The sequence below is a fragment of the Octopus bimaculoides genome, chromosome 3, assembly GCF_046866305.1.
Source record: "Octopus bimaculoides isolate indiv1 chromosome 3, ASM4686630v1, whole genome shotgun sequence".
In the NCBI taxonomy this organism is placed as follows: Eukaryota; Metazoa; Mollusca; class Cephalopoda; order Octopoda; family Octopodidae; genus Octopus; species Octopus bimaculoides.
Genome location: NC_142930.1, coordinates 164,458,982 through 164,483,981, shown reverse-complemented (window position 1 = coordinate 164,483,981; position 25,000 = coordinate 164,458,982). Strand labels below are relative to the sequence as shown.

At 39.1% G+C, this 25,000-nt stretch overlaps 1 protein-coding gene across 3 annotated transcripts in view; it reads left to right on the top strand.

Annotated features, from left to right (window-relative positions):
- LOC106875982 (N-acetylneuraminate lyase) overlaps nt 1–25,000 on the top strand; it is a 141,075-nt gene that overhangs the window by 114,345 nt on the left and 1,730 nt on the right. For all 3 annotated transcript variants that reach the window (XM_089349956.1, XM_089349957.1, XM_089349955.1), the window contains exons 2-9: nt 1,227–1,291; nt 7,562–7,632; nt 8,809–8,896; nt 18,510–18,567; nt 19,013–19,088; nt 20,077–20,169; nt 22,647–22,792; nt 23,324–23,449. In XM_089349956.1, coding sequence (XP_089206082.1) covers nt 1,227–1,291; nt 7,562–7,632; nt 8,809–8,896; nt 18,510–18,567; nt 19,013–19,088; nt 20,077–20,169; nt 22,647–22,792; nt 23,324–23,449 — 723 coding nt within the window. The remainder of the gene's footprint in view (nt 1–1,226; nt 1,292–7,561; nt 7,633–8,808; nt 8,897–18,509; nt 18,568–19,012; nt 19,089–20,076; nt 20,170–22,646; nt 22,793–23,323; nt 23,450–25,000) is intronic.

The window sequence follows — 25,000 nt, the reverse complement described above, 5'->3', positions numbered from 1 at the left end:
GCTGCCACCATCACTAATACCTTTTTCTTTTTTTAGTCTTGCAAGGTACTTGGTGACCCTGTCAGTGTGGGTGCCACTTAAAAGCACCTAGTCCACACTGTAAACTCGGTTGGCATTTGGAAAGGCTCTGACTTGTAGAAGGAAGGGCTAGCCTCCCCCTCCCCCAACTCTCCCAGCAATATTCTTTTTATTCTTTTACTTGTTTCAGTCATTTGACTGCAGCCATGCTGGAGCACCGCCTTTAGTTGAACAAATCAGGGCTTATTCTTTGTAAACATGGCAAGCCATCTCACCCATGCTAGCATGGAACGTGGGCGTTAAACAGCTGGGTTGGTATCAAAAGGGTTAAGAATTGTTTCTCTGTTGTATATTTTAATCCTTTTGTTACCATATTTCTGTTGAGATGCTCTGTGTTTCTTTCAATTAGTTTTAAATATAACAAAGAATTTAGTAAAATAACTTAGTTATCATTAAGCTAGTGTTTGGAACATAAATTGTGACTAAAGTTTGGTGGAGGATTTTAATTCAAAACATTTGTACTACAGAGCCAGAGCCAGAGGTGATTTCGGTTGGGTTGGTCACAAAAGGGTTAAGACAGATGAAATGGCACTAAACATTTTGTCCAGCATGCTAACAATTCTGTCCAGTTCCCTGCATTACTTCCAGCGCTAATATTGGTCGACTATTAAAACTGTTTTTCTCATCTCAGTCTGAGACAGTAGATTTATGGTGGACTTGGAGCCTTGGAACAGGGTTTGTTGTGACATCTGTTCCTGCTCTTTGCATTATAAGTTCAAATCTTACTGAAGTACACTTAATCTATTGGTAGATTAATCTCTGTGGACTTAATCTGTTGTGTAGTTGATTTAAACTTTTGCCCAGTTTAACGCCACTTCCACCACCGCCGCCACCAGAGTCATGGGTGTCTTTCACAATCAAGACTAATCACCAAATCTTCAGAAACTTGTAACTTTTATATGAAACATTCTAAAATTGAATAGATGTTGACAAAATAACCCATCATGGAGATAGCTTCATACATTACCATTCCTTGTTTAATGTCAGTTTGGCTAGCATGGCTTTTGGCAGATATTTATTTAATGCAAGACTTTAGAGTCTTCCTGTCACTAAGCTTTTTTCCTGTTTTCCATATTCTGTTATTCTCATGAATAAATGTATAAAAATATTTTTGTAAAATAAACCTTGTGTTTCTTTTATTCTTTCAGGATCCCAACCGTTTTTGGATTAGTGGCGTGATTAATTCTACATCAACTCCATTTTTACCAAATGGGTGAGTAATGATTCTTTGGTGGCTTCTTTTCACATAAGACATCTCTCTCCTCTCTTTCTCTCTCCCACCTCTCTCTCTCCCCTCTCTCTCTCTATTTATGCTAACGAATGTCCGATTATTACATCTTTAATTAGATGCTAATTCATACACTTTTATTGGGTGCCAACATAACTGTGTAGTTAAGAAGCTCATTTTGCCACCACATGGTTTTAGGTTCAGTCCCACTGTACAGCACCTTGTCTAAGTGTCTTCTACTATAGCCTCAAGCTGACCAACGCCTTGTGAGTGAATTTGGTAGATGGAAACTGTGTGGAAGCCCATCAGATATATGTGTGTGTTAGTATGTTACTGTGTCTGTCCCCGTCTATATTTAAAACCTCTGTACTTGGCTTTTGTTGACATGGGGAAAGCCTTTGACAAGGTTTCTCAATCCCTCATCTGGTTGTCAAGGCAGAAACTAGGGATAGGTGAGTGGTTGGTGAGGGCTGTACAAGCCATGTACAGGGATGCTGTCAGTAAGGTGAGGGTTGGCAATGAATATAGCGATGAATTCAGGCTACAAGTAGGGGTTCACTAGTGATCAGTCCTCAGCCCCCTCTTGTTCATCATAGTCCTCCAGGCAATAACAGAGGAATTCAAGACAGGATGCCCCTGGGAGCTCCTCTGTGCTGATGACCTTGTTCTTATTGCTGAATCACTACCAGAACTAGACAAGAAGTTTCAGGTGTGGAAGTAAGGTCTAGAATCGAAGGGCCTTAGAGTTAACCTAGCAAAAAACAAAGTCTTAGTAAGTAGGAAGGTAGACAAACCACAAATCCCCTCAGGTAGACTGCCCTGCTTGATCTGCAGGAAAGATGTAGACAGAAATCCCATAAGATGTACCAAGTGCAAGCTATGGACACAGGAGAGGTGCAGCAATATCAGAAGAAGGTTAACTGGGAAAATAGTTTTCATGTGTAGAAGGTGCACAGGTGCAATAAATACTAAAAATGGACAGAAAAGGCCAGGTGTATGCTAGAGGTAGTCGATAGCTTCTGTTATCTAGATGATCAAGTCAGTAGCAGAGATGGATGCTCTGAGAGTGTAGCTGCAAGAATAAGAACAGGCTGAGCAAAGTTCAGAGAGTTCCAACCTCTGTTGGCAACCGCAGAGTGAAAGGTGGGTTTATAATGCCTGTGTGTGAACAGCTGTGCTACATGGCAGTGAAACATGGGCTGTGACTGCTGAGGACATGCGTAGGCTTAAAAGAAATGAAGCTAGCATCTTGCACACCACATCTGCACTAAAATTATGCAAAGTGCATTGTGACCAGTGATGTTTAACAACATCCAATAGTCTGGTTGATCATGTGATCATATGATGAATGGCTGACATGTATCTTTCACTCTACAATTACAAATAAAATTCATCATTCATTTTTTTTTTGTCTAACCCATAAATTAAATAGAAATTAAACACAACCCTAAAGGTTTCAAAGACAGATTTACAGTGTGGACATTTGAAAAGTTTGGTTGATAAATTGAGGGAATAAGGATGAGGAACTAAAAACGAAATCCTACGCTCGCTTATCTTTGGTTTCCTCAACAACAGGAAATTGTTTAAATGTTTGAGCTGAGATGACATTAATTTTCTGGACTGTTTACAGTATTTTTATTTGTGTTGTGGCTTAATTTTTGATTACACTAAGTGTCATATCTCTGATATTAAGAAGATACATGCACATACACACACACACACACACACACACACACAGAGGCACACACAAATGCATTGGTGGGGGTGGGGGTTATACTGTTCTTGAGCGCCATGATTCATAAGATCAGTTATCTGTTTTCCATGGCATTTAAGTGACTGAGATCACAACATTCCCCCATTAAAGTAGGGGAGCAGGGTCACACCAGTATCTTGCAGGGCTCAAGGTCAGCAATTCTGAGGGGAGGGGATAAGTCAATTACATTGACCCCAGCACTTGACCTTTACTTTATTTCATTGACCTGAAAGATAAAGTTAACCTTGGCATCATTTAAACTCAGAACACGTGTGTGTGTGTGTGTGTGTGTGTGTGTGTGTGTGTGTTTGTCCTCCACCACTACTTGACAACCAGTGTCGGTGTGTTTATGTCCCCATAACTTAGTGGTTGAGTAAAAAAAGAAATAAGTTTTGGGGTCAATTCATTCAAGTGAAAATTCTTCAAGGCAGTGCCCCAGCATGGCCACAATCTAATGACTGAAGTAAGAGGGAAAATACTGCTAAATAATGTATATATAGGTGCAGGAGTGGCTGTGTGGTAAGTAGCTTGCTTACCAACCACATGGTTCCAGGTTCAGTCCCACTGAATGACACCTTGGGCAAGTGTCTTCTACTATAGCCTCAGGCCAACCAAAGCCTTGTCAGTGGATTTGGTAGATGGAAACTGAAAAGAAGCCCGTCGTATATATGCATATATATATATATATATGTGTGTGTGTGTGTGTGTGTGTGTGTGTGTGTGTGTGTGTGTGTGTATGTGTGTGTGTGTTTGTGTGTCTGAGTTTGTCCTCCCCAACATCGCTTGACAACCGATGCTGGTGTGTTTATGTCCCCGTAACTTAGCGGTTCGGCAAAAAATACTGATAGAATAAATACTAGGCTTCCAAAGAATAAGTCCTGGGGTCGATTTTTCTCGACTAAAGGCGGTGCTCCAGCATGGCCACAGTCAAATGACTGAAACAAGTAAAAAGAGAACAAAAAAAAAAAAGAGTTATATAAATATTGTAAATATATACTCTGTAAACATAATGTTTATGGTACGTATGTGTGTGTGAATATATATATATATATATATATATATATATATATATGTATATATCTATATATATATATATATCATCATCATCATTTAACGTCCGTTTTCCATGCTAGCATGGGTTGGACGATTTGAGTGAGGACTGGCGAACCAGATGGCTGCACCAGGCTCCAATCTGATTTGGCAGAGTTTCTACAGCTGGATGCCCTTCCTAATGCCAACCACTCCGAGAGTGTAGTGGGTGCTTCTATGTGCCACCGGAATGAAGGCCAGTCAGGCAGTACTGGCAACAGCCAAGCTCGAAATGGTGTATTTTACGTGCCATCTGCACAGGAGCCAGTCCAGCAGCACTGGTAACAATCTCGCTCGAATGTCTTTTCACGTGCCACTGGCACAAGTGCCAGGAAGGCGACGTTGGTAACGCTCATGCTCAAAAGGTGCTTTATACATATATATATATATATATATATATATATAGGGAGAATTCACAAAAAAAAAAATAAACAGACGAAGACAGGTGGTGTAGAAAACAAACAGATGTATTAGTATAATGCTTGGGAATTGAAAAAGTCTTTAACGTTTCGAGCCTATGCTCTTCCACAGAAAGGAACACAGAAAGAAACAAAGAGAGAAAGAAAAATGTGTGTAGTGGTTAGCAATTTATCAATATATGTATATATGTATGTATGTATGCATGTATGAATGCACGTATGTATTGGAAATGCACAGTGTGTAGATAAGGTTAATGCCCCACAAAATAATCACTTTTATAAGAAAATATTTTTTTAGAAGAAATGGACTTTGACTACTACTTGACACATTGTCTCCAAGTGAGATCTTAAATATGCTCAGGTAGAACATTGACTTATACTGACATAACTTTCATTTGCATTAGAGTAGGTATACAACCATGCACACATTTTATATATATATATATGATATATGTATGAACATAAGTGTGTACATCATCATCATCATTTAATGTCCCTGGTCTATGCTGGCATTGGTTGGACGGTTTGACCAGGGCCAGCAAGTTGGAAGGAATGGTTTTCTACAGCTGGATACCCTTCCTAATGCCAACTACTCTGAGAGTGTAGTGGATGTCTTTATGTGCCACCGGTATGGATACCATTTGCATGACACCAGTATCTGCCCCAGCTGCAGTTTCACTTGGCTCAATGGGTCTTCTCAACCTTTAAAGTTCAAGGGCAAGTCTATCACCTCATTGGTTCCCTGTTACCCACAAATGAACAACCACTGTTCCTCCAAATTTACTTTGTGAGTGATGTAAAACAGCAAACCCGATGGAGGTGTCAAAACTCCAGACAATGAGTCATGTAGTGATTAAAAAGTAACTGTTCAACCATGCTCCTCCTTGTTAACTCCAATTTCTTCTTATATATATATATATATATATATATATATATATATATATATACATAATTTAATACTACAAAACGTACATATAAGACATGCACCAGAACCCTAATACTTCATCAGTTATTGACCGAAAAATACTAAAACCTATTTTCATGCCTTTAACAATAAGTCTAGGAACTTCGTATATCGGTGGCACATGCAAGATTTGCAAAGAATTAGGGCTCAAACAAACAAAATAATACAGGGTGGACATACGAAAGTAAACAACAGTAATTTGAAACAGGAGACAAAGACAATGAAGAAATAAATAAATATAGCCTTGGGGCTAAACACGAGAATGATGGATTAACATTGAGAGAAATCCTCAAATGGATATAAAGAACAGAATTGAGAGGAGAAAAAGTTTGACCAGTACTTTCTCTCTCTCTCTCTCTCTCTCTCTCTCTCTCTCTCTCTCTCTCTCTGTGCCAGTCTCTGTCCCTCCTTCCCTTCTATCTACTGCCCACATGTGACCAGTGACTGTTTTTCTATCTTCTGCCTTTTTGCCACTGGACGCTCAGCGTGCTGGTCAACCTATTAAAACCAGTAGAAACCAAGGACATGATATTAGGGGTCAGTTTATTGAGGCCAGTCAGGAGAGGTCCTCTCAGCTTGAGTGTTAATAAAAGACTGTGTGCATGTGTGTGCGTGTTTGTATGTGCGTGTGTGCATGTGTGTGTGTGCATGTGTGGGCGCATGTGCGTGTGTGCACCTGTGTGTGTGTGCATGTGTGTATGTTTGTGTTTATGTATGTGTGTGCATGTGTGTGTCTGTGTGTGCATGTGTATGTGTCTCTGTGTGTGCATATGTGTGTGCATGTGTGTGTGCATCTGTGTGTGTGCAACTGTGTGCATGCGTGTATTTGTCTGTGTGTGCATGTTTGTGTGTATGTGCATGTATGCATCTGTGTGTGTGCATGTGTGTGCATGTGTGTGTGTGTGCATGTGTGTTACTGTCTCCTTGCCCCAGCATCATGTCATAGCTGTTACCAAACATGACTCTCACACATGCCATATCCTTTATTCCCCGTCTTCTGTAAAAAGCATCTCAAATCACGGAGAGAAATATCTCTGTGCTTGGAGACAAATGATGGTAGCAGCAGAAAGGGAATCTGGGTGGAGAAAATCTGCCTCAATAAATCTCGCCTGACCCATGCCAGCATGAAACGGTGGACGTTAAAGCATTGACGATGATGATTATCAACAGAAGCACAATGAGCATGTATTGATCGGCTGCAAATAATATTGATACGTTACCTTTTACAAATGTTTGCTGAAATAATCCAACTTGTTGCGAGGATATGGTGAAAAGATCTTTGTTTAAAGATCACATTAGAATAGAGCCTGGATCAATAACACTGACTGGTTTATGGCACAGATTTAGATTAAGTACAGTACGTAATAAGTGGGGGGGGGGTATTTTCTCTTAAAGTAACAAGAATTGACAAGCTGTAAGTGTACTGATGGGTCATTAGCCTTTCACCAGCACTTCACTGTCTCCATGGACAAAACTGTTATTTCTTGCTGACTCAGTTTTCTCAGCTGTAAATAGGAACTATGTGTAGGTACGTTTGATCACTAGTGTAGCTGGCGTGGGGGGTGAGGGAGGGGGTCCACCCCGGGCAGCACTTTCCATCATGTTGTAGGCTATTGCTGTTGGCAGTATGTGTTTTTGTGGGGTCTGGGGGTGGCAAATGGAAGGGCCGCCCTGGGTGGCACACACTCCAGCTACGCTAGTGCATTTGGTTGTTATAAAATGTAGAATTACTATACATTTGTATTAGTTTATTGACCAGTGGTCTTGTGTTTATCATCCTGTCACTTGTACTCCACTATGTCTATGGCCAAACAGGATCTTGGGCATTATTTTTAAAAACCTAGCACTGATCGTCCTCTCCTACAGCTTCTCTCTTCCAGAGAGAGAGAATTGGAGAGAGACAGGGACAGACTGCAAGAGAAAGGTAAGAAACAACTTCTTAACCACACAGCTACACTTGTTGTGTAAAACATTAAACTGTTATTTTGTAAAATAATTAAATACCTTTTCTTCTTTTTTTTTTTTTGCAGTGATATTGACTTTTCCAGCTTTGATATCTATATAGATTTCCTGGTCCGGAGTCAGGTCGACAATATCTTTGGTAAGTCATCTTCCCTTTTAAATACACACACACACACACACACACACACACACACACACACACACATTCACGGAACACCACATTCTCACATATACCTACATTGGCCCAGACATGTATATATACACATTGAGAGAAGCGGTGACTATGTTGAGAAGTAGGGATGTGATCCACAGAGGACCAGCTTCATTTTGATGTATGATACATGTTCCTGCGTTGGTAATTATACCTGTCCAAAACAAAATGGCATTACTTGAACTCGTTTCAGCTGCCATGTCTATTTTCTTGATGGCTTTTTTTGACGGCTGTAGGTCGATCACAGCACATACGCCATAAGCATCCTGTCGCCGCCAATGAGCGCAGGGTTGCCGCTCACAAAGAGCAGCTGGATATGAAGTACGCAGATCGAGCAGCTCCTGCCGAGGCCTCTAGTCGAAGACACAGGGGCTTCCAGACCTATCTTCTGCAGGAAAACAATGCATTGATCTAGCATGAAATCCACAACAGATGACTTTGATAGAGAATGAGGCTGCATGCCATCCCTTGCCAAGAGCCCCACTGTCTAAGCCCTGATATTTGGCTTTCTGTTCCTGGCGGGAAATATCAAGTATGTCCTGCCAGGGCACTGTGGAAGTTTGACCACAACGGTTGTTTTTGTCGGAACATATCTGGTCAGAGTGATGTTACCAGCATCTCCTCTGAGAAAACAAGTCTGCCCTTCAGGTCCACTTGTATCCATGCCAGTGTGGAACATGGATGCTAGATGATGATGATGATGATGATGATGATGATGATGACAATAGCAGCGACAACAACGATGATGATCATGGTGATGATGATGATGATAAATTTATATTTTATTCTATTTATTTAATTCTTATATGTCATTGACGAAGATAATTTGTCATCAATTCAGTAATTGTTAACCCTAAGGTACTCCTGACAAAGTGTATCTATGATCAAAAGTATTCCAGCCATGACCACCACATCTTCTTGTATATGCAAGACTTCAGTGTTCAAAGTGTCCTTCATTTCTTAAGATGATGCAGTGTCATTTGAGGCAGAATAGGCTGTCATTTCTAGCTCGTCATAGAGGGTCCTTCATCTAATTCATCAATACAGTAGATGTTTATATTTGCAGCTCTTTCTCACCCCATCTTTTTTTTCTAAATGTTGCAGTTAATGGAACGACTGGAGAAGGCATGGCACTCACAATCGATGAGCGGAAACTTGCTGCTGTCGGCTGGATTAATGCTGCCAGGGGAAAGTAAGTGATTACACTTTTCTTTCTTTGTGGGTAGGAAGTTGGGGAGGGGGGAGGGAGTCTGGGATTAGGCTGCAGAGGTGCTATATTGGTAAGGGTGTGTATATTGTTTAGGGGACATTCACTTGTTTTGTAGAAACTATTCAATCTGTGAGAGTTGTTTTGTGGGAATTATTCTGTGGATGTTGTTCTTTGGGAGTCATTTTGTGGGAGCCATTTTTGGGAACATTCTGTGGGAGCCATCTGTGGGAGCCATTCTTGGGAACCTTCTGTGGGAGCCATCTGTGAGAGTCATTCTGTGGGAGTTGTTCTGTGGGAGTCATTTTGTGGGAGCCATTCTTGGGAACATTCTGTGGGAGCCATCTGTGGGAGTTGTTCTGTGGGAGTTGTTCTGTGGGAGTTGTTCTGTGGGAGTTGTTCTGTGGGAGTTGTTCTGTGGGAGCCATTCTTAGGAAGCATTCTGTGGGAGCCATCTGTGAGAGTCATTCTGTGGGTATCGGTCTCAGAAGGGTTTCCATATAGCTTCCATCTATCAAATTTCACCCTCTATATTTGAGGTCAACCCTGACCTCTGGTAATAGTCCTTTCCATAAGATGCTGCCATGTTCTGAGACCAAACCCAAAACATTATGAATGAGAACCAAGCTCCTTACCCATTTGACCATTCCTGTGACCATCCATGGCAGTTGTACTTAATTGCTAACCACACTTCAACTTTGGTCATTATCATCATTACAAAAGACTTGGTTAATTAATCATCGAAGATCATCAATAATTGAACGTCATTAAAAATTAACCAGCCTCCCACTATTCCCCTGTTGGTAAAACCACACACATTAAATAATTTCAAATCTTACAGCCTCATTATAAGGTTATATTACAATAATAATAATAATAGTAATAATAGTAATAATAATAAAACTATCAAAGTACAAAGACCTGGAAATAGAGGTAACTCGAATGTGGAATCTAAAAGCAGAAACAATTCCTATCATAGTAGGTGCCTTAGGTATAATAAAAAAAAATATTCAGACAAATACATAACAAAAACACCAGGACTTACAAATATATATAACATACAGAAAATTGCACTACGGGGCACTGCACACATCCTACGCAAAACACTTTCAATACAGTAACCATAAGAGCATCACGGCAAACCACAGCACATACCCAAGGCAAACAGAAAAGGGTAAAAGAGGGGACAGGGAGCAGATAAGTCAAGTAAAGAAGGAAAAGTAGAAGGACCTGCACAGCACCCAGAATAAAAAACAAAAACAATAGAAAAGTGGACATTAACCCTTTCTTTACTATATTTCTGTTGAGATGCTCTGTGTTTCTTTCAATTAATTTTAAATATAACAAAGAATTTAGTAAAATAACTTGGTTATCATTAAGCTAGTGTTAGGAACATAAATTCTGACTAAAGTTTGGTGGAAGATTTTAATTCAGAACATATGAAAACAAGACATTTGTACTACAGAGCTGGAGGTGGTTTCAGCCAGGTTGGTATCGAAAGGGTTAAGAATTGTTTCCCTATTATATATTTTAACTCTTTCATTACCATATTTATTTTGAGATGCTTTGTGTTTCTTTTAATTAATTTTAAATATAACAAAGAATTTAGTAAAATAACTTAGTTATCATTAAGCTAGTGTTAGGAGCATAAATTGTGATTAAGGTTTGGTGGAAGATTTTAATCCAAAACTTAATAAAAACAAGACATTTGTACCACAGAGCCAGAGCCAGAAGTGATTCCAGCAGGTTTGATAACAAAAAGGTTAAAAGAGCCATGAAGAGAAAAGGGTACACTAGGAATGTCAGGAGAAGATTTGGTGGTGTACTTTCAAAAAGCAGAGGGTTTATTTTTGAAGGATGCAATGTTCAGACAATTAATGACTGATGTGGGTTATTTATTCTATGCTTTGGCAATTCTGAAAGTGAAAGAAATGTTCCAGAATTCATGGGCGCAGTGCATGACTGTGTGTTGCAGTTGTAGCTGTCAACTGCAGACGTGGCTGTGTGGTTAAGAGATTTGCTTCCCAACCACATGGTTTCAGGTTCAGTACCACTGTGTGGCACCTTGGGCAAGTGTCTTCTACTTTAGCTCCAAGCTGAGCAATGCTTTGTGAGCGGATTTAGAGGGCAAAAATTGAAAGAAGTCCATGGTCTGTTTTGTGTGTGTGCGTGTGTGTGTGTGTGTGTGTGTGTGTGGTTTTGTGTCTCCTTGTCTTGACATCATGTGATAGTTGTAAATGAGTGTCACTGTTATACAAGCAGTGTTGTTCACTTCCAGTATTCTGTGAGAATACATCTGGTCCCAGGGAAATATTACCTTGTTTGGAGACAGGCAAGGGTTAGCAACAGGAAAGGTATCCAGCCATAGAAAATCTGCCACAATATACTTTGTCCAACACATACAAGCATGGAAAAATGGACATTATACAATGATGATGATGATGATGGTGATGGTAATGATAAGGAGGCGGAGGAGGAGGGAACAAGTCCATAGTTGGTGGAGATATTAAATTCAAAATAAGGTGGCGAAAGGTGTTGTTGGAAAGATGGTGGATAATCTTGCGAACTTCTACCGAATTAGTTGCTAGACACCAAATCGTGATTGTGTTTATGGTTCTATCTTGATAGTCATAAATAAATCTTTTACATCCTTCACTTATCCATTAATAACAGCATTTCCTGATTTTACTCTTCAAACATAATAATAATGAGAATACTACTACTACTACTACTACTACTACTACTACTACTACTACTACTACTACTACTAATATTAATAATAATTACAACGACAATAGCAACAGCATCAACAACAGACTTTGATCGTAGCTTGATCCATTAAGTATCTGGTCTCTTAGGTCAGCACGAAGACACACATTGGATGGGAGGGAACGGTTCTTTAATTAAGCATTAACAATGATATATTTGTTAGCTTTGTCCTCTTTAATTAGTGTGTTTCTTTGACGAACCATAAACTCCATCGTTACCACATCAAATGTAAATTAACGAACAATGGCGATATCAAATGGATTTGCGAAATGCTGATCAATCCAATAGATTAGGGTTGTGGTGGTAATGGTTAAATCAAGGTGATGTCGGCCACACCCCACATTCATAAATTATTAATTGAATGATGACAGAATTCAACGAGGAAATATAAATGTTATTATAATTTATTATTTTATTAATTATTGTCAGTCAGTCAGTCAGTCTCTCTCTCTCTCTCTCTCTCTCTCTCTCTCCCTCTCTCTCTCTCTCTCACACACGAGTACACGTCAATATATGTAATATACTATATATATATATATATATATATATATGCCTCTCATGCCATCTATATATATATATATATATATATATATATATATATAATTAATTCAATAATAGGATGAATTCTTTTATAAGAATTTATCAAGTAGCTAGCGTGAAAAATCCTCATAAGGGAAAAATCCATCATTTATTCCCCAAAATATATTCATTTATATAAGGGCATTACTATACAAGAATGCCTCACGCTAAGAGGGACTCTAAGGTCAAACTACTATAATAAACGCATTTTTACCGAACGCGAGGAAATGCAACTCTCAAAGCTAATATATATATATATATATATATATATATACATATATATATATATTTATAAATTTAAATAATAAGGGTGGAAAATTTAATATTAATTACGTAAGTGGTAACAACGAAACCGGTGATTAATCTGCATGGTACCTTGGGCAAGTGCCTTCTACTCTAGCCTCAGGTCGACCAAAGCCTTGTGAATGGATTTGGTAGACAGAAACTGAAAAGAAGCTGTTGTTTGTGTGTGTGTGTGTGTGTATGCTTGTGCGTCTGTGTTTGTCCCCCCCAACATCGCTTGACAACTGATGTTGGTGTGCGTCCGTCCCCCGTAACCTAGCGGTTTGGCAAAAGAGACCAATAGAATAAGTACTAGGCTTACAAAGAATAAGTCCTGGGGGTCGATTTGTTCGACTAAAGGCAGTGCTCCAGCATGGCTGCAATCAAATTACTGAAACAAGTAAAAGAATAAAAGAATATACATACATATACACACACACACACATATATATGTATGTATGTATGTATACTTCCTTTTTGTGAGAAACACTTAAACATTTGAAGTTGTTGAATTTGTTCCAATTTATACTTCTAAAATCATTTAACATGACCTGGAATTTGTTCTGTTTAAATTTTGCATTTGTTTCATAATACTCAATGAAATAATTTCCCAAATTAGCCAACAGCGTCTCAGTTGTTCTGTTTATCTTTTGTATTTGAAAGTTCATTCTACATTCTTAATGCTTTACTCGACACTTTGTAAAATGGTTGGCATGTGTACGTCTGTATGGCTGTCTACATTTTTTGCATTATTTACAATTGACAGATATTTGCCCTCATTTTGTTTGTTGCTAACACAACGTTTCGGGTGATATACTCTCCAGCCTTCATCAAGTGTCTTGGGGGAATTTCAAACCTGGGTTCTCATTCCTAAGGTATTTTTTTGATGTTGTGGTTATTATTATTATTATTATTATTATTATTATTATTATTATTCAGGTCACTGCCTGGAATCAAACTTGGAATCTTGGGGTTAGTAGCCCGCGCTCTTAACCACTATGCCTTATGCCTGTGGCATAGTGGTTAAGAGCATATAACGTAGTGGTTAAGAACACAGGCTACTAACCCCAAAATTCCAAGTTCGATTCCAGGCAGTGACCTGAATAATAATAATGATAACATTGAAAAATACCTTAAGAATGAGAACCCAGGTTTGAAATTTCCCCAAGACACCTGATGAAGGCTGGAGGGTATATAAGCCGAAATGTGTTAACAACAAACAAGATGAGGACAAATATACATCAAATGTAAAAAATGTAAATAATGTAAATAATTCCTCATCTCTGAAATATAAAACTGTATGACTGTTTGTTTAGAAGTTTGCTGCTCAGCCACACCAAAGCTTTGTGAATGCGTTTGATAGATGGAAACAGAAAGAAGCCTGTCATGCGTATAACTGTGGGTAGGTGGGTGCTTTTGTGCCAGTGTTGTCTCCTACTGTTACTTGGTTTGTTTGCATCTCGGTGACTTCCCTGTTCAGCAAGAATAAGTATGATAGAATAAATATGAGGCTCCAAAAATAAATACTGGGATCGATTCATTCAGATAAAACCCCTTTTGTTGCAGGGCTGCAGTCGTCTAACAACAGAAACACATAAGAGATAAAGGGAAACACACACACACAAACATATACACAATTACTCACACACAAACATGCACATACACAAACACAAACACACACACATACAATCACGCACACGCACAAACACAAACGTGATAGGCATGGACAGGCACCTTGAGTAAGTGTTGTCCACTATATAACTCAGGGCCAACCAGAGCCTTGTGAGTGCATGTATGTATCTAGGTAGCTATTTAAGTACACACATATACATATATATAATACATATACGTACATATATATATATGTACGCGCGCACATACACAACACATACACAGATGAGCGCATGCACGCGCGCGCACACACACACACACACACACACACAGAAGCGTACGCTTATGTTGTTTAATTCTTTTACTTGATGACCAAGATAAGCTATATTCTATCGTAAGAATTACGAATATCTTAACAATCTACAGATGAAAGCCTCTTTCAGGCTGTTCTCCTCGCTAGAAACAGCAGCCAAGCTACATCCTCTTCGCCTATAAAAAGGAAGGATAAATTCGATGATGTGATCTTTGCTCGTAATAAAATGCGACGGTGATGGTTGGAATATCTTTAATCATACAACTGCTTGATTAGAGCAAACCTAGGGTAAACTATTAATACAAACAACTACATTATTATACTAAAAGAACCAGACGTGACGTTTACGCGTAAAAGACATGCAGAAGTTGTCTCCCCTTCCTACAGATTTCGTATTCGGTTAATTTATCTTTTATTTTTGCTTTAGTCAATACACGGCTTTCAAGTGTTTTAGTCAAACAAATCGACCCCAAGACTAACATTTTTTTTTCTTTCGAAGTCTGACCCTTATTCTATCGGTTTTTTTTTGGCGGAATTTTGCTTTACGCACACCATACAACACCTCATAACTTTTTTATTTTTTGGAGAAAATTTTTGCGAATTTGTTCTACACACGGGAATTCATGCGATTATGTAAAAACTGATAAAAGAAAGTTTTGGTGCGTGATTTAAGGGGTATTTAGCTGTTGTTCTTAGCACCTCTCACGACCACCTTATCCCTTCCTCGTTTGTTTGTCAGTCTGACGTATTGATGTTTTTCAATATCTTTCTCTCCATAAACACATTTAATGGTTTTATTGCTGGGATTTAAGCCAAAAAGTTCGGACAGTCCGTATTTTAAACCGTGATTTAAAAAGAACAATTCGGAAAATGTTTTTAAAAGAATATAGTTGTGTGAATTCCCGTGTGTAGAACACAAATTCACAAGAAGTTTCTGAAAATTCCGAAAAATGAAGAAGTTGTGAGGGGTTAGGTGGCAGAGTTCCGTCCGTTTCTTGTTGCTGTTTTTCCTCTTTTGTCGAAATGATAAGTTACGGGGACCAGCGCCGTCGGTAGGCCCCTGCAACCCCTGCGGTCGCAGAGGGCCTCCACAGTTAAAGGGCCCCGTGTTAACATCAAAGTATGTAGATGAGTCATTTATTTGCTTTGGTTAAGATGTTGAACAAGAATTAAACAATCTACGTTAACTGAAAATTTCAAGAAATAAAATGGTAATACACTGTACCTACAAAAGTTCTTGTAAGAAATATTACTTTGTACCACGAACATGTCCCAGACTTTGTGGATTGTTTGTGACGTCTATTGAACACGAACTTGGCTCTCGGCTTGATTATTCTGAACTGATCGATAATTTCGCAAAGTGAAAAGTGCGCCGAGTTTGTCTTTGAAGGTTGCCTGGATTATAAAAAGGCTTTTTCATTTATATCTGGAAGTTTTACTTCTTGAAATTTGTACTTTTGAAGACGTTCTTTGGGGTAACGTGAAATATTGAATCTCAGAATAAAGTAAAATATAGCTTTGAATAAAAGATGCGTAGATTATGAATTTTGACTGAAAGGCTGGGGCCTCGAAACAAAAAGTTGCAGGGGGCCTCGAAACAAAAAGTTGCAGGGGGCCTCTAAAAGTCACGCGGCGGAGCTGACGGGAACGTAAGCCAATGCCAGTTTTCAAGCAGTGGAGGTGTATCACACGCGCGCGCGCACAAAATATGCGTGCGTGCGTCAGGCTTTCACGCAGTTTCCGTCTATCAAATTCACTCACAAGGCATTGGTCAGTCCGGGAAGAGAAATTTTCCCCCACAAGAGTTCAGGACCGCAGTTATGAACTCATTTGCATACAGCCAATCAGAGCTCAACTGTCAAACTAATTCATGAGCACATAACAAGTGATGGGCGATAAGATAAGATCACTTGGGTAAGGATCGTAAGATTGTGGTTTCGATTCCCGGATACGAAAAAAATTTTCCCACGTGAGTTGCGGACCCCAGTTATGAACTCATTTGCATACAACCAATCAGAGCTCAACTATCAAACTAATTTATGAACGCATAACAAGTGATGGGCGATAAGAGAAGGTCACTTGGGTAAGGAAGGACCATGCTTCTTTTCTCTTTTAAGAATGCTTGTGGTTCTTGTTTCAACCATGGCTGCCTCTGCGTAGTTATTTGTGTTGTTGTTTACTTTGTAAAACAGTAAGGGGAGAGGGTTGCTAGCACATCACCCTCCACCCACATTTTTCCCATCCACATCTTTATTATACGGGGCCCTAACGAAAATCCGATAATAGGTAGAGATGCAAATCTATTTAATTCTTGTCTCCTTCTATAATCAGGTATAATTCGGCGATCGGTCGACTTACAACACTATTCTTCGTCTTGAGTTTTCTCGGTAGAGTGTGTTTGTTAACTTGACAACAAGGTGAAGGTGAGCCCTGATTTGATGTATGCAAGAGTTTATTGCTGGGGTCCTGTACTCTCGTGGGAAAAAATTTTGCGTCCGGGCTTATAGTAGAAGACACTTGACCAAAATGTCTCGCAGTAGGGACCGAACCCGAAACCATGTGTTAATCTGCTGCAAACCGAGTTTCTTAACCACAAAGCCATACATTTTAGGGAAAGAATATAAGGGGATAACATCGATTCTACTCCTGCTGAATTTGAACTGGAAACACAAAGGAATGTAGCTGAATGCAGTAAAGAATTTTGTTCGATCCTCAAACAATTTCCATCAACAAATATGTTTTCTTCTCTTTCACTCATTATTTGGATCTTCTTCGGTGATTTTGATATCTCGTCAGTAAATAATCTTCTCAGACATAAATATAAAGGGAAGTAACTTACGTAACAGAATTATAAAGTATGCGTTAAAGTTATCTCCCTTAAACTATTTTATTTTAAATAATTTCAGCATTAAGTTGGGAATTTCAAAGAATTTAATTTTTGTTGATTTCATGTTTTTTGTTAGTTTTTCATTTTATTTTTCCTAAAAATAAAACGAAAAAGAATTCGCCGTGCTGAAAAGTTTCTGGCTTTGGATAAAAGAAAAAACGGAAGGATCAATTAATTATGATTTTATTGAACATGTTCTCATCTCAGATTCACACACTTATTGCAGCAGCCCTTTAGTTCTTTCTAAGCCCTGTAAAACGAACTCGGATGGTTGGGCCTCCAGCCGGGCCTTTTGTGTTACCCTTAAAGCCAGGAACTTTCAGCACACCGTCGTGTGTGTGTATATATATATATATATATGATGGCTGTCCACTTGTGACCAAGGAAGACCATCACTAACCATCTAACCATTGCCCATACAAAATTCCAGCATTGCTTGTGCCTGAGGCTATTGCACCAACAGTCAGCTTCACCCAGGTTCGTGTCCCTGGCTTCCATGCTCACCACAGTGTCATCCTACATGGCACTGGATAGTTACCTCGACAGCAATTGCTCAACCTAAAATTTCAGGTTCAATAACGCACAACACCTCACAGACCCTCTCAATCCTGTTAATATAATCCAGAGACAACAATGGGTTGTAGGTTCTGGAATGTGGGATCACCATGATCTCGAACGAAAACAAAAGATCCCCAAGATGTTCAATGCCATTCGCTGCATATTTGGTTTTATATTCGAGTGACCTTCTCCTAGAGACATGCTTTAACAAAAGCTGATGGGTGCCACACTCACAGTGGTCTTTGAGCATGCCAGACACGAACCCAGAACTTCTGAGGGCCAAATAGTCATTGAACCTATACTAGGCTTGACTGGTGAGGAGGATTACTAGGAACCCAGCTAGACTAAAAGCAAAACCTGTCGAGCAGTAGGGAGGGCTCTCAAAAAAAAAAAAAAAAAAAAGTGTTTATATGTATGTATGTATGTATGTGTGCATGTATGTGTGCATGTATGTGTGCATGTATGTGTGCATGTATGTATGCATGTATGTATGTATGTATGCGTGTTTGTATGTGTGCACATTTGTATGCATGTGAGCATGTGTGTGTAGTTCCATACATGTACGTTTGTAGTACATTTTATCTTTTCCATATTAACAGAATAAAGAAAGTAATCCTTCACGTTGGTGCTGCCAATTTGAGAAGTTCCATAGAATTGGTAAGTGTAACCAGTTAAGTTACTCCCACAGTCTGTCTTTTATTCTCTTATCTTTAAATAGGAATTGAAATTTGACCAAAAAAGCAAAAACCTCAAATATGGTTCCAATGTCTGATTAAAGAAACCCAGAATGTCTGCCAAAAGAATGGAAGTTATTGTTGTCTGTGGCTGTTGTTGTTGTTCAACTCCTCGTATCAACTCTGATTTTGTAGATCTATTCTGAAACCAGTTCTAGCCATGACCACCCTGTCAAAACTTTCAAATACATAGTATTTTGGACTACTTCATCTGATGTGTCCATCCTTTTTTTTTTAAAGGTAGTAAAGTATTAAGTAAAAGTGATTTAGCTGCTATTTCTTTTACAAAAATGTCTGCCATGAAATAAACAGAGTTTGTTATTGTATGAAGATATCGTTGTTATATCAAGTTTTCTCTTTGATTCCAGGCCAAACATGCAGAAGCCATTGGTGCCGATGCCATTGCGTGTATGTGTCCAACATTTTATAAACCAAAAAATGAAGGTCAGTTCATCTGCACGAATATGTTTTTTTTTTTTGGAGTAAAGGTTGTTTGCCAACATAACATGGCAGTCCTGGTTTAGGACGAATGTTGCTGTAATTTAGCCCCATGAGACATCGTCTCCATCTGGTTTTACGACATGATCTGTGTCCTTATATTTTCAAACAAGGGAATCTAGTACCCCTACTCAGCTCAAAACAATATCTGTGTATCTCAATTTCTGGGATATTTCTCTTCATCAGCACAGAATAATTGTTCGGTTAGAGGTGTGCTGCCAAATTCCCATTTGAAATGTATAGTTTTCAAAGTGACAACTAGTCACTGATTTATAAATTAAAAAATTACTATTTTTAAATCTCACAAGAGATATTCAGGAACAGTACTTTGTAGTAAAGATTGTTTGCTAACATAACATGGCAGTCCTGGTCTAGGACGAATGTTGCTGTAATTTAGCCCCAGGAGACATCGTCTCCAACTGGCTATATGACACGATCTGTGTCCTTATATTTTCGAACAAGGGAATCTAGTACCCCCACTCAGCTTAAAACAATATCTGTATATTGCGATTTCTGGGTTATTTTCGTTCATCAGCACAGAATAATTGTTCGGCTAGAGGGGAAATAACCCAGAAATCGTTTTGAGCTGAGTGGGGGGTACTAGATTCCCTGGTTCGAAAATATAAGGGCAGAGATCGTGTCGTATAGCCAGCTGGAGACAATGATGATTGTGCTGATAATGGTGATGATAATGATGATGGTAAATAATGATTACAACAATGATGATCATGGTGATGATGACAATGATGATGATCATGGTGATGATGACAATGATGATGATGATGATGATGACAATGATGATGGTGATGATAATGATGCCAACAGCAGTGATATTTCTGATATATATATTCTATCCACACACACACACACACACACACACATGCATGTCATTAAAGTCTGAATAATCTTGGTCCTCTTCTCGTCTCCATTTCAGAGATCTTAACAAATTATTTGTCCCAAGTGGCGGCTGCAGCACCATCCACACCATTTTTCTACTACAGCATCCCTTACATGACGCATGTCCATTGTAAGTAGCTTCATTACTCCATCTCTGTGTTGTTGCTGTGCTTGTCTCTTGCATTAATTAATTGCTCGTGTCGTTAGAGTCCATAGCAGTCATACATTATTTTTTTATGTTAATTACAGTATAAAGCAAGTAATAAAATACACACATGCTTAAACATATATATATATATATATATATATATATATATATGTGTATGTATGTATGTATGTATGTATGTATGTATGTATGTATATAGGCGCAGGTAAGGCTGTGTGGTAAGAAGTTTGCTTCCCAACCACATAGTTCCTGGTTCAGTCCCACTATGTTGCACCTTGGGCGAGTGAGTGGATTTGGTAGACAGAAACTAGAAGAAGCCCCCTCATATCCACTCAGGGCTAGATGAAAAATCTCCAGGTGTGGAAGCAAAACCGAGGATCTAAAGGCCTTAAGGTTAACTTAGCAAAGATTAAGGTCCTAATAAGCCAGAAAATGCCAGGACCTTGCACCCCTCAGGTAGGTGACCCTATTTAATTTGTAGTAAAGGTGTAGGCAGGAACTCCATGTGGGGTACCCAGTGCCAGCTATGAACACATAAGATGAGCACTGGGTTAATTGGAAGGTTACCTGAGAAGGTAGCAGTTGTATGTGGAAGACGCATAGGATCCTTAAAAAGCTTAGAAACTCAGGAAATTGATTCCATCAAATGCCCTGGTGGCTCATTAGAGGTAGCAGATAATTTCTGCTGCCTAGGGGACCAAATTAGTTGTGGGGGAGGATGCACGGAGAGTGTGATAGCTAGAATAAGAATAGGTTGGAGGAAGTTCAGAGACCTGTTACTTCTGTTGGCCATGAAAGGTTTCTCTCTCCAAGTGAAAGGAAGATTGTATGATGCATACAATGGAGAGAAATTCTACATGGTAGTGATACATGGGCCCTGAATGCAGAGGACATGCAAAAGTTAGAAAGGAATGAGGCTAGTATTCTTTGCTGGATGTGTAATGTAAGTGTACATATTTGACAGAGTGCTAGTATATTGACAGAGAAGCTAGGCATAAGAGGAATTGGTTGCTGTGTGCAAGAGAGGAGATGGCACTGGTTTGGTCATGTGATGCAGACAGATGCCGACTGCCCCATAAAGAAGTGTCAATCTCTCAAAGTGGATGGAACATGTGGAAGTGGGAGACTTAGGGAGATGTGATGAAGTACTGAAGAATGATCTCAGGATGCTAAACCTTTCAGGTAAGATGAGAAAGGACCATGATACCTGGCACCTGGCCATACTCAAGAAGACCCATACCCCTGAAGACCCAATCCAGCAGGTAATATAAAGCACTCGTGGCGGTGCCACATAAATGCACCTGTGTGGTGTCACATAAATGCATGCTGCACACTCTGTAAAGTGGTTAGCATTAGGAAGGGCATCCAATTGTAGAAAGCATGCCAAATCAGAATGGGGTCTGGAGCAGCTCCCTAGCTTGCCAGCTCTAGTCAAACCGTCCAACCGATGCCAACATGGACAACGGACATTAAATAATGATGATGATGATTTATATATATATATATATATATATATATATATATATATATATATATATATATATATATATATATATATATATATATATATATATATATATATATATATAGGCACAGGTGTGGCTGCATGGTAAGAAGTTTGCCTTCCCAACCACATGGTTCTGGGTTCAGTCCCACTGTATAGAACCTTGGGCAAAGTGTCTTCTACTATAGCTTCAGGCTGACCAAAGACTTGTGAATGGATTTGATAGATAGAAACTGAAAGGAGCCCATTGTATATATATATATATATATATATATATATATATATATATACATGTGTGTATGTATGTGTTTGACAACGAGTGTTGGTGTGTTTACATCCCCGTCACTTAGCGGTTTGGCAAAAGTAACCGATAGAATAAGTATTAGGTTTACAAAGAATAAGTCCTGGGGTCGATTTGCTCCACTAAAGGGGCGGTGCTCTAGCATGGCCACAGTCAAATGACTGAAACAAATAAAAGAATAAAGAAAGGATTTAAATGTGAGCTACCATTAGTTTCATGCCCCTGAAAATACAATGGTCAGACAAGCTTGTATAGCATGCTGTATATTTCCAGGCAATTAAATGATTTTATTAATATTAATGGGTTTTTTTTTTTTAATAGAAAATTATAAAAACAATTTGACATTAAACTGAAGAATTACTCAACAGTTTTTGTTAGAGGCAACATCTTTTCTCTTTTACTTGTTTCGATCATTAGACTGAGGCCATACTGGGGCACTCCTTCAAAGAATTTTTACAAGTGGAGTGACAGTGACTTCGAAGCCTTGGCATGCTAGCCTTCTGACAAAGTCTAAGAAAGGCTAGTAAGCTGAAACTTCGAAGTTACTTTCATCCGTCTTCTTATAAAAATATATATGTATATGCTCGTTCGTATGATGTATTTTAAACTCACTCAGTTTTGGTTTTTTGGTTTCAGTGGATGAAGTGAAAGTCATGCAGTTGGCCATGTTGAAGATTCCAACTCTTCATGGAATGAAAGATTGCACAGACTGTCTGACCAAATCTCTGGTCTGCGCACATCTCGATCGACGGAAACTGCAAGTTGTCATAGAGACTCCTGGGGTAAATAGTGTTTTGTTCATGAAACATCCTCTTCCCCCACATACCTTCTCCACCTCTTCCTCTTCCTACCTCTTCTTACTCCGCCTCTCTTCTGCCTCCTCTCTTCCTCCTCCTCCTTCATATTTGCTTTCAATTTTTAATAAATGTTTAATACTTTGAATAGACTGGTCATATCTATACAGGCTGCAAGCTGGCAGAAACGTTAGCACGCTGGGCAAAATGCTTAGCAGTATTTTGTCTACCGCTGCGTTCTGAGTTCAAATTCTGCTGAGGTCGACTTTGCCTTTCATCCTTTTGGGGTCGATTAAATAAGTACCAGTTATGCACTGGGGTCGATGTAATCGACTTAATCCCTTTGTCTGCCCTTGTTTGTCCCCTCTATAGGGCAGGAACATGCTTATACACACAATTATGCACACAATATCAATTGTCCATTTTATTTGTTCCAGGTATTTGTTGTGTGTCCCTTCTAACTGGAGCTTAAGTTTCAGAAAAATTTTCTATCTTTTGTTTTCCCATTTTCTTTTCCAGGATATGTTACCTTCGTTATCAATAGGAATTCCATGTCTGGCTATTCCTGCTTATATGGCACCTATATACTACAGAATGAAAAATGCCTTAGAAGCTGGAGACTCAGAAACTGCTCAAAGAGACCAAGTAAGGATTCTTTTTGAAGGAACTTTAATTTCATGCTGTATCTTTCTAATAAAGAACAAACTTTGATATTCCAATGATTCTATCGGCAACCAAATATTCTCATCTTCCACATCAACTATTGGTCATTAGACTTGAATCAATCCACCGTTTTATAAATTAAACTAGAAAGACAACACTTTCAAGCATAGTTAAGTCATCATCATCATCATCGTTTAACGTCCGTTTTGCATGCTGGCATGGGCTGGATGGTTCAACTGCAGTCTGGGAAGCCAGGAGGCTGCACCAAGCTCCAATGTGATCTGGCAGTGTTTCTACAGCTGGATGCCCTTCCTAACGCCAACCACTCCGAGAGTGTAGTGGATGCTTTTTACGTGCCATCGGCACAGGGGCTGGAGGAGCTGGCATCGACCACGACTGGATGATGCTTTTTATGTGCTACCGACACAGAAGCCAGTCAAAGTGGCACTGGCATCGGCCACGTTTGGATGGTGCTTTTTACATGGGGATCACAACTACAATTTCCATTTGATTTTGATGTACTTGACTCAATAAGTCTCCTCAAGCACGGCATGTTGCCCTATGATCCAAGGTACTTTTGAGTGGGCTGGTTATGCGATGGTGGTGTAGGTTAGAGCTGTGAACTCACTTTATTTGCCGGGGTCTTCTCAGTCACAGCATACCTCAAGAGGTCTCGGTCTTTTTTCCATTGCCTTTGTGAGGCCCAACGTTCGAAGGTCATGCTTCACCACCTCATCCCATGTCTTCCTAGGTCTCCCTCTACCCTGAATTCCTTCCACTGTTTGGGAGTGGCACTTCATCACACAGCTCTCCTCCTCCATCCGCAGTACATGACCATACCAACGCAAACGTCTCTCTTGCATGCCACATCCGATGCTTCTTATGTCCAACATTTCCCTCAGAGCGTTTACACTCTGTCGTGTTATATTAAAAACAGAATAACACAATTTCTATATTTCATCCAATTTTGGGGGCCACTGTCATAAAGTTAAATCATTGTCATTGGGGTAATTAATGACCATGAGTTAATCAGTGGTCACTGTGTTAACCAATGGTCAGTGTATGGTACCCTGTGATCAGTGTGGTAACCAAATAGCTTCAATAAAAGGATTAACCAACCAACAGTGGTAAAATTTGTTGCTTTAAATAACTGAACACAAATATAATATTATGGTCTCAGGGATGCGGTCAATAGTGACCAGATGAGAGACACTAGGACAAACAATATATTGCACTTCATATTTAAGGCTCTGATGAAGCTATTAGGTGTTATTCAGACACTCAACTATGAGTGCACTGCATCTCATAACAGAAACAGCTGTAAGCTAATGGAGTCCATAAGACAATCGTTTTATTCCTTTGTAATCTTTTTTTCTTATTACTGCTCTATACTCGTCTAACGCTTCGTTCTGAAACATGTGTATTGAGTTCTACACCAGATTATTAGTCATGCAATGCCTGAGCAAAATATATATTTGTGTTATCTATGCTGTTTGTTATATGTTATGTATACTGAATTTCAGACAATTTTTT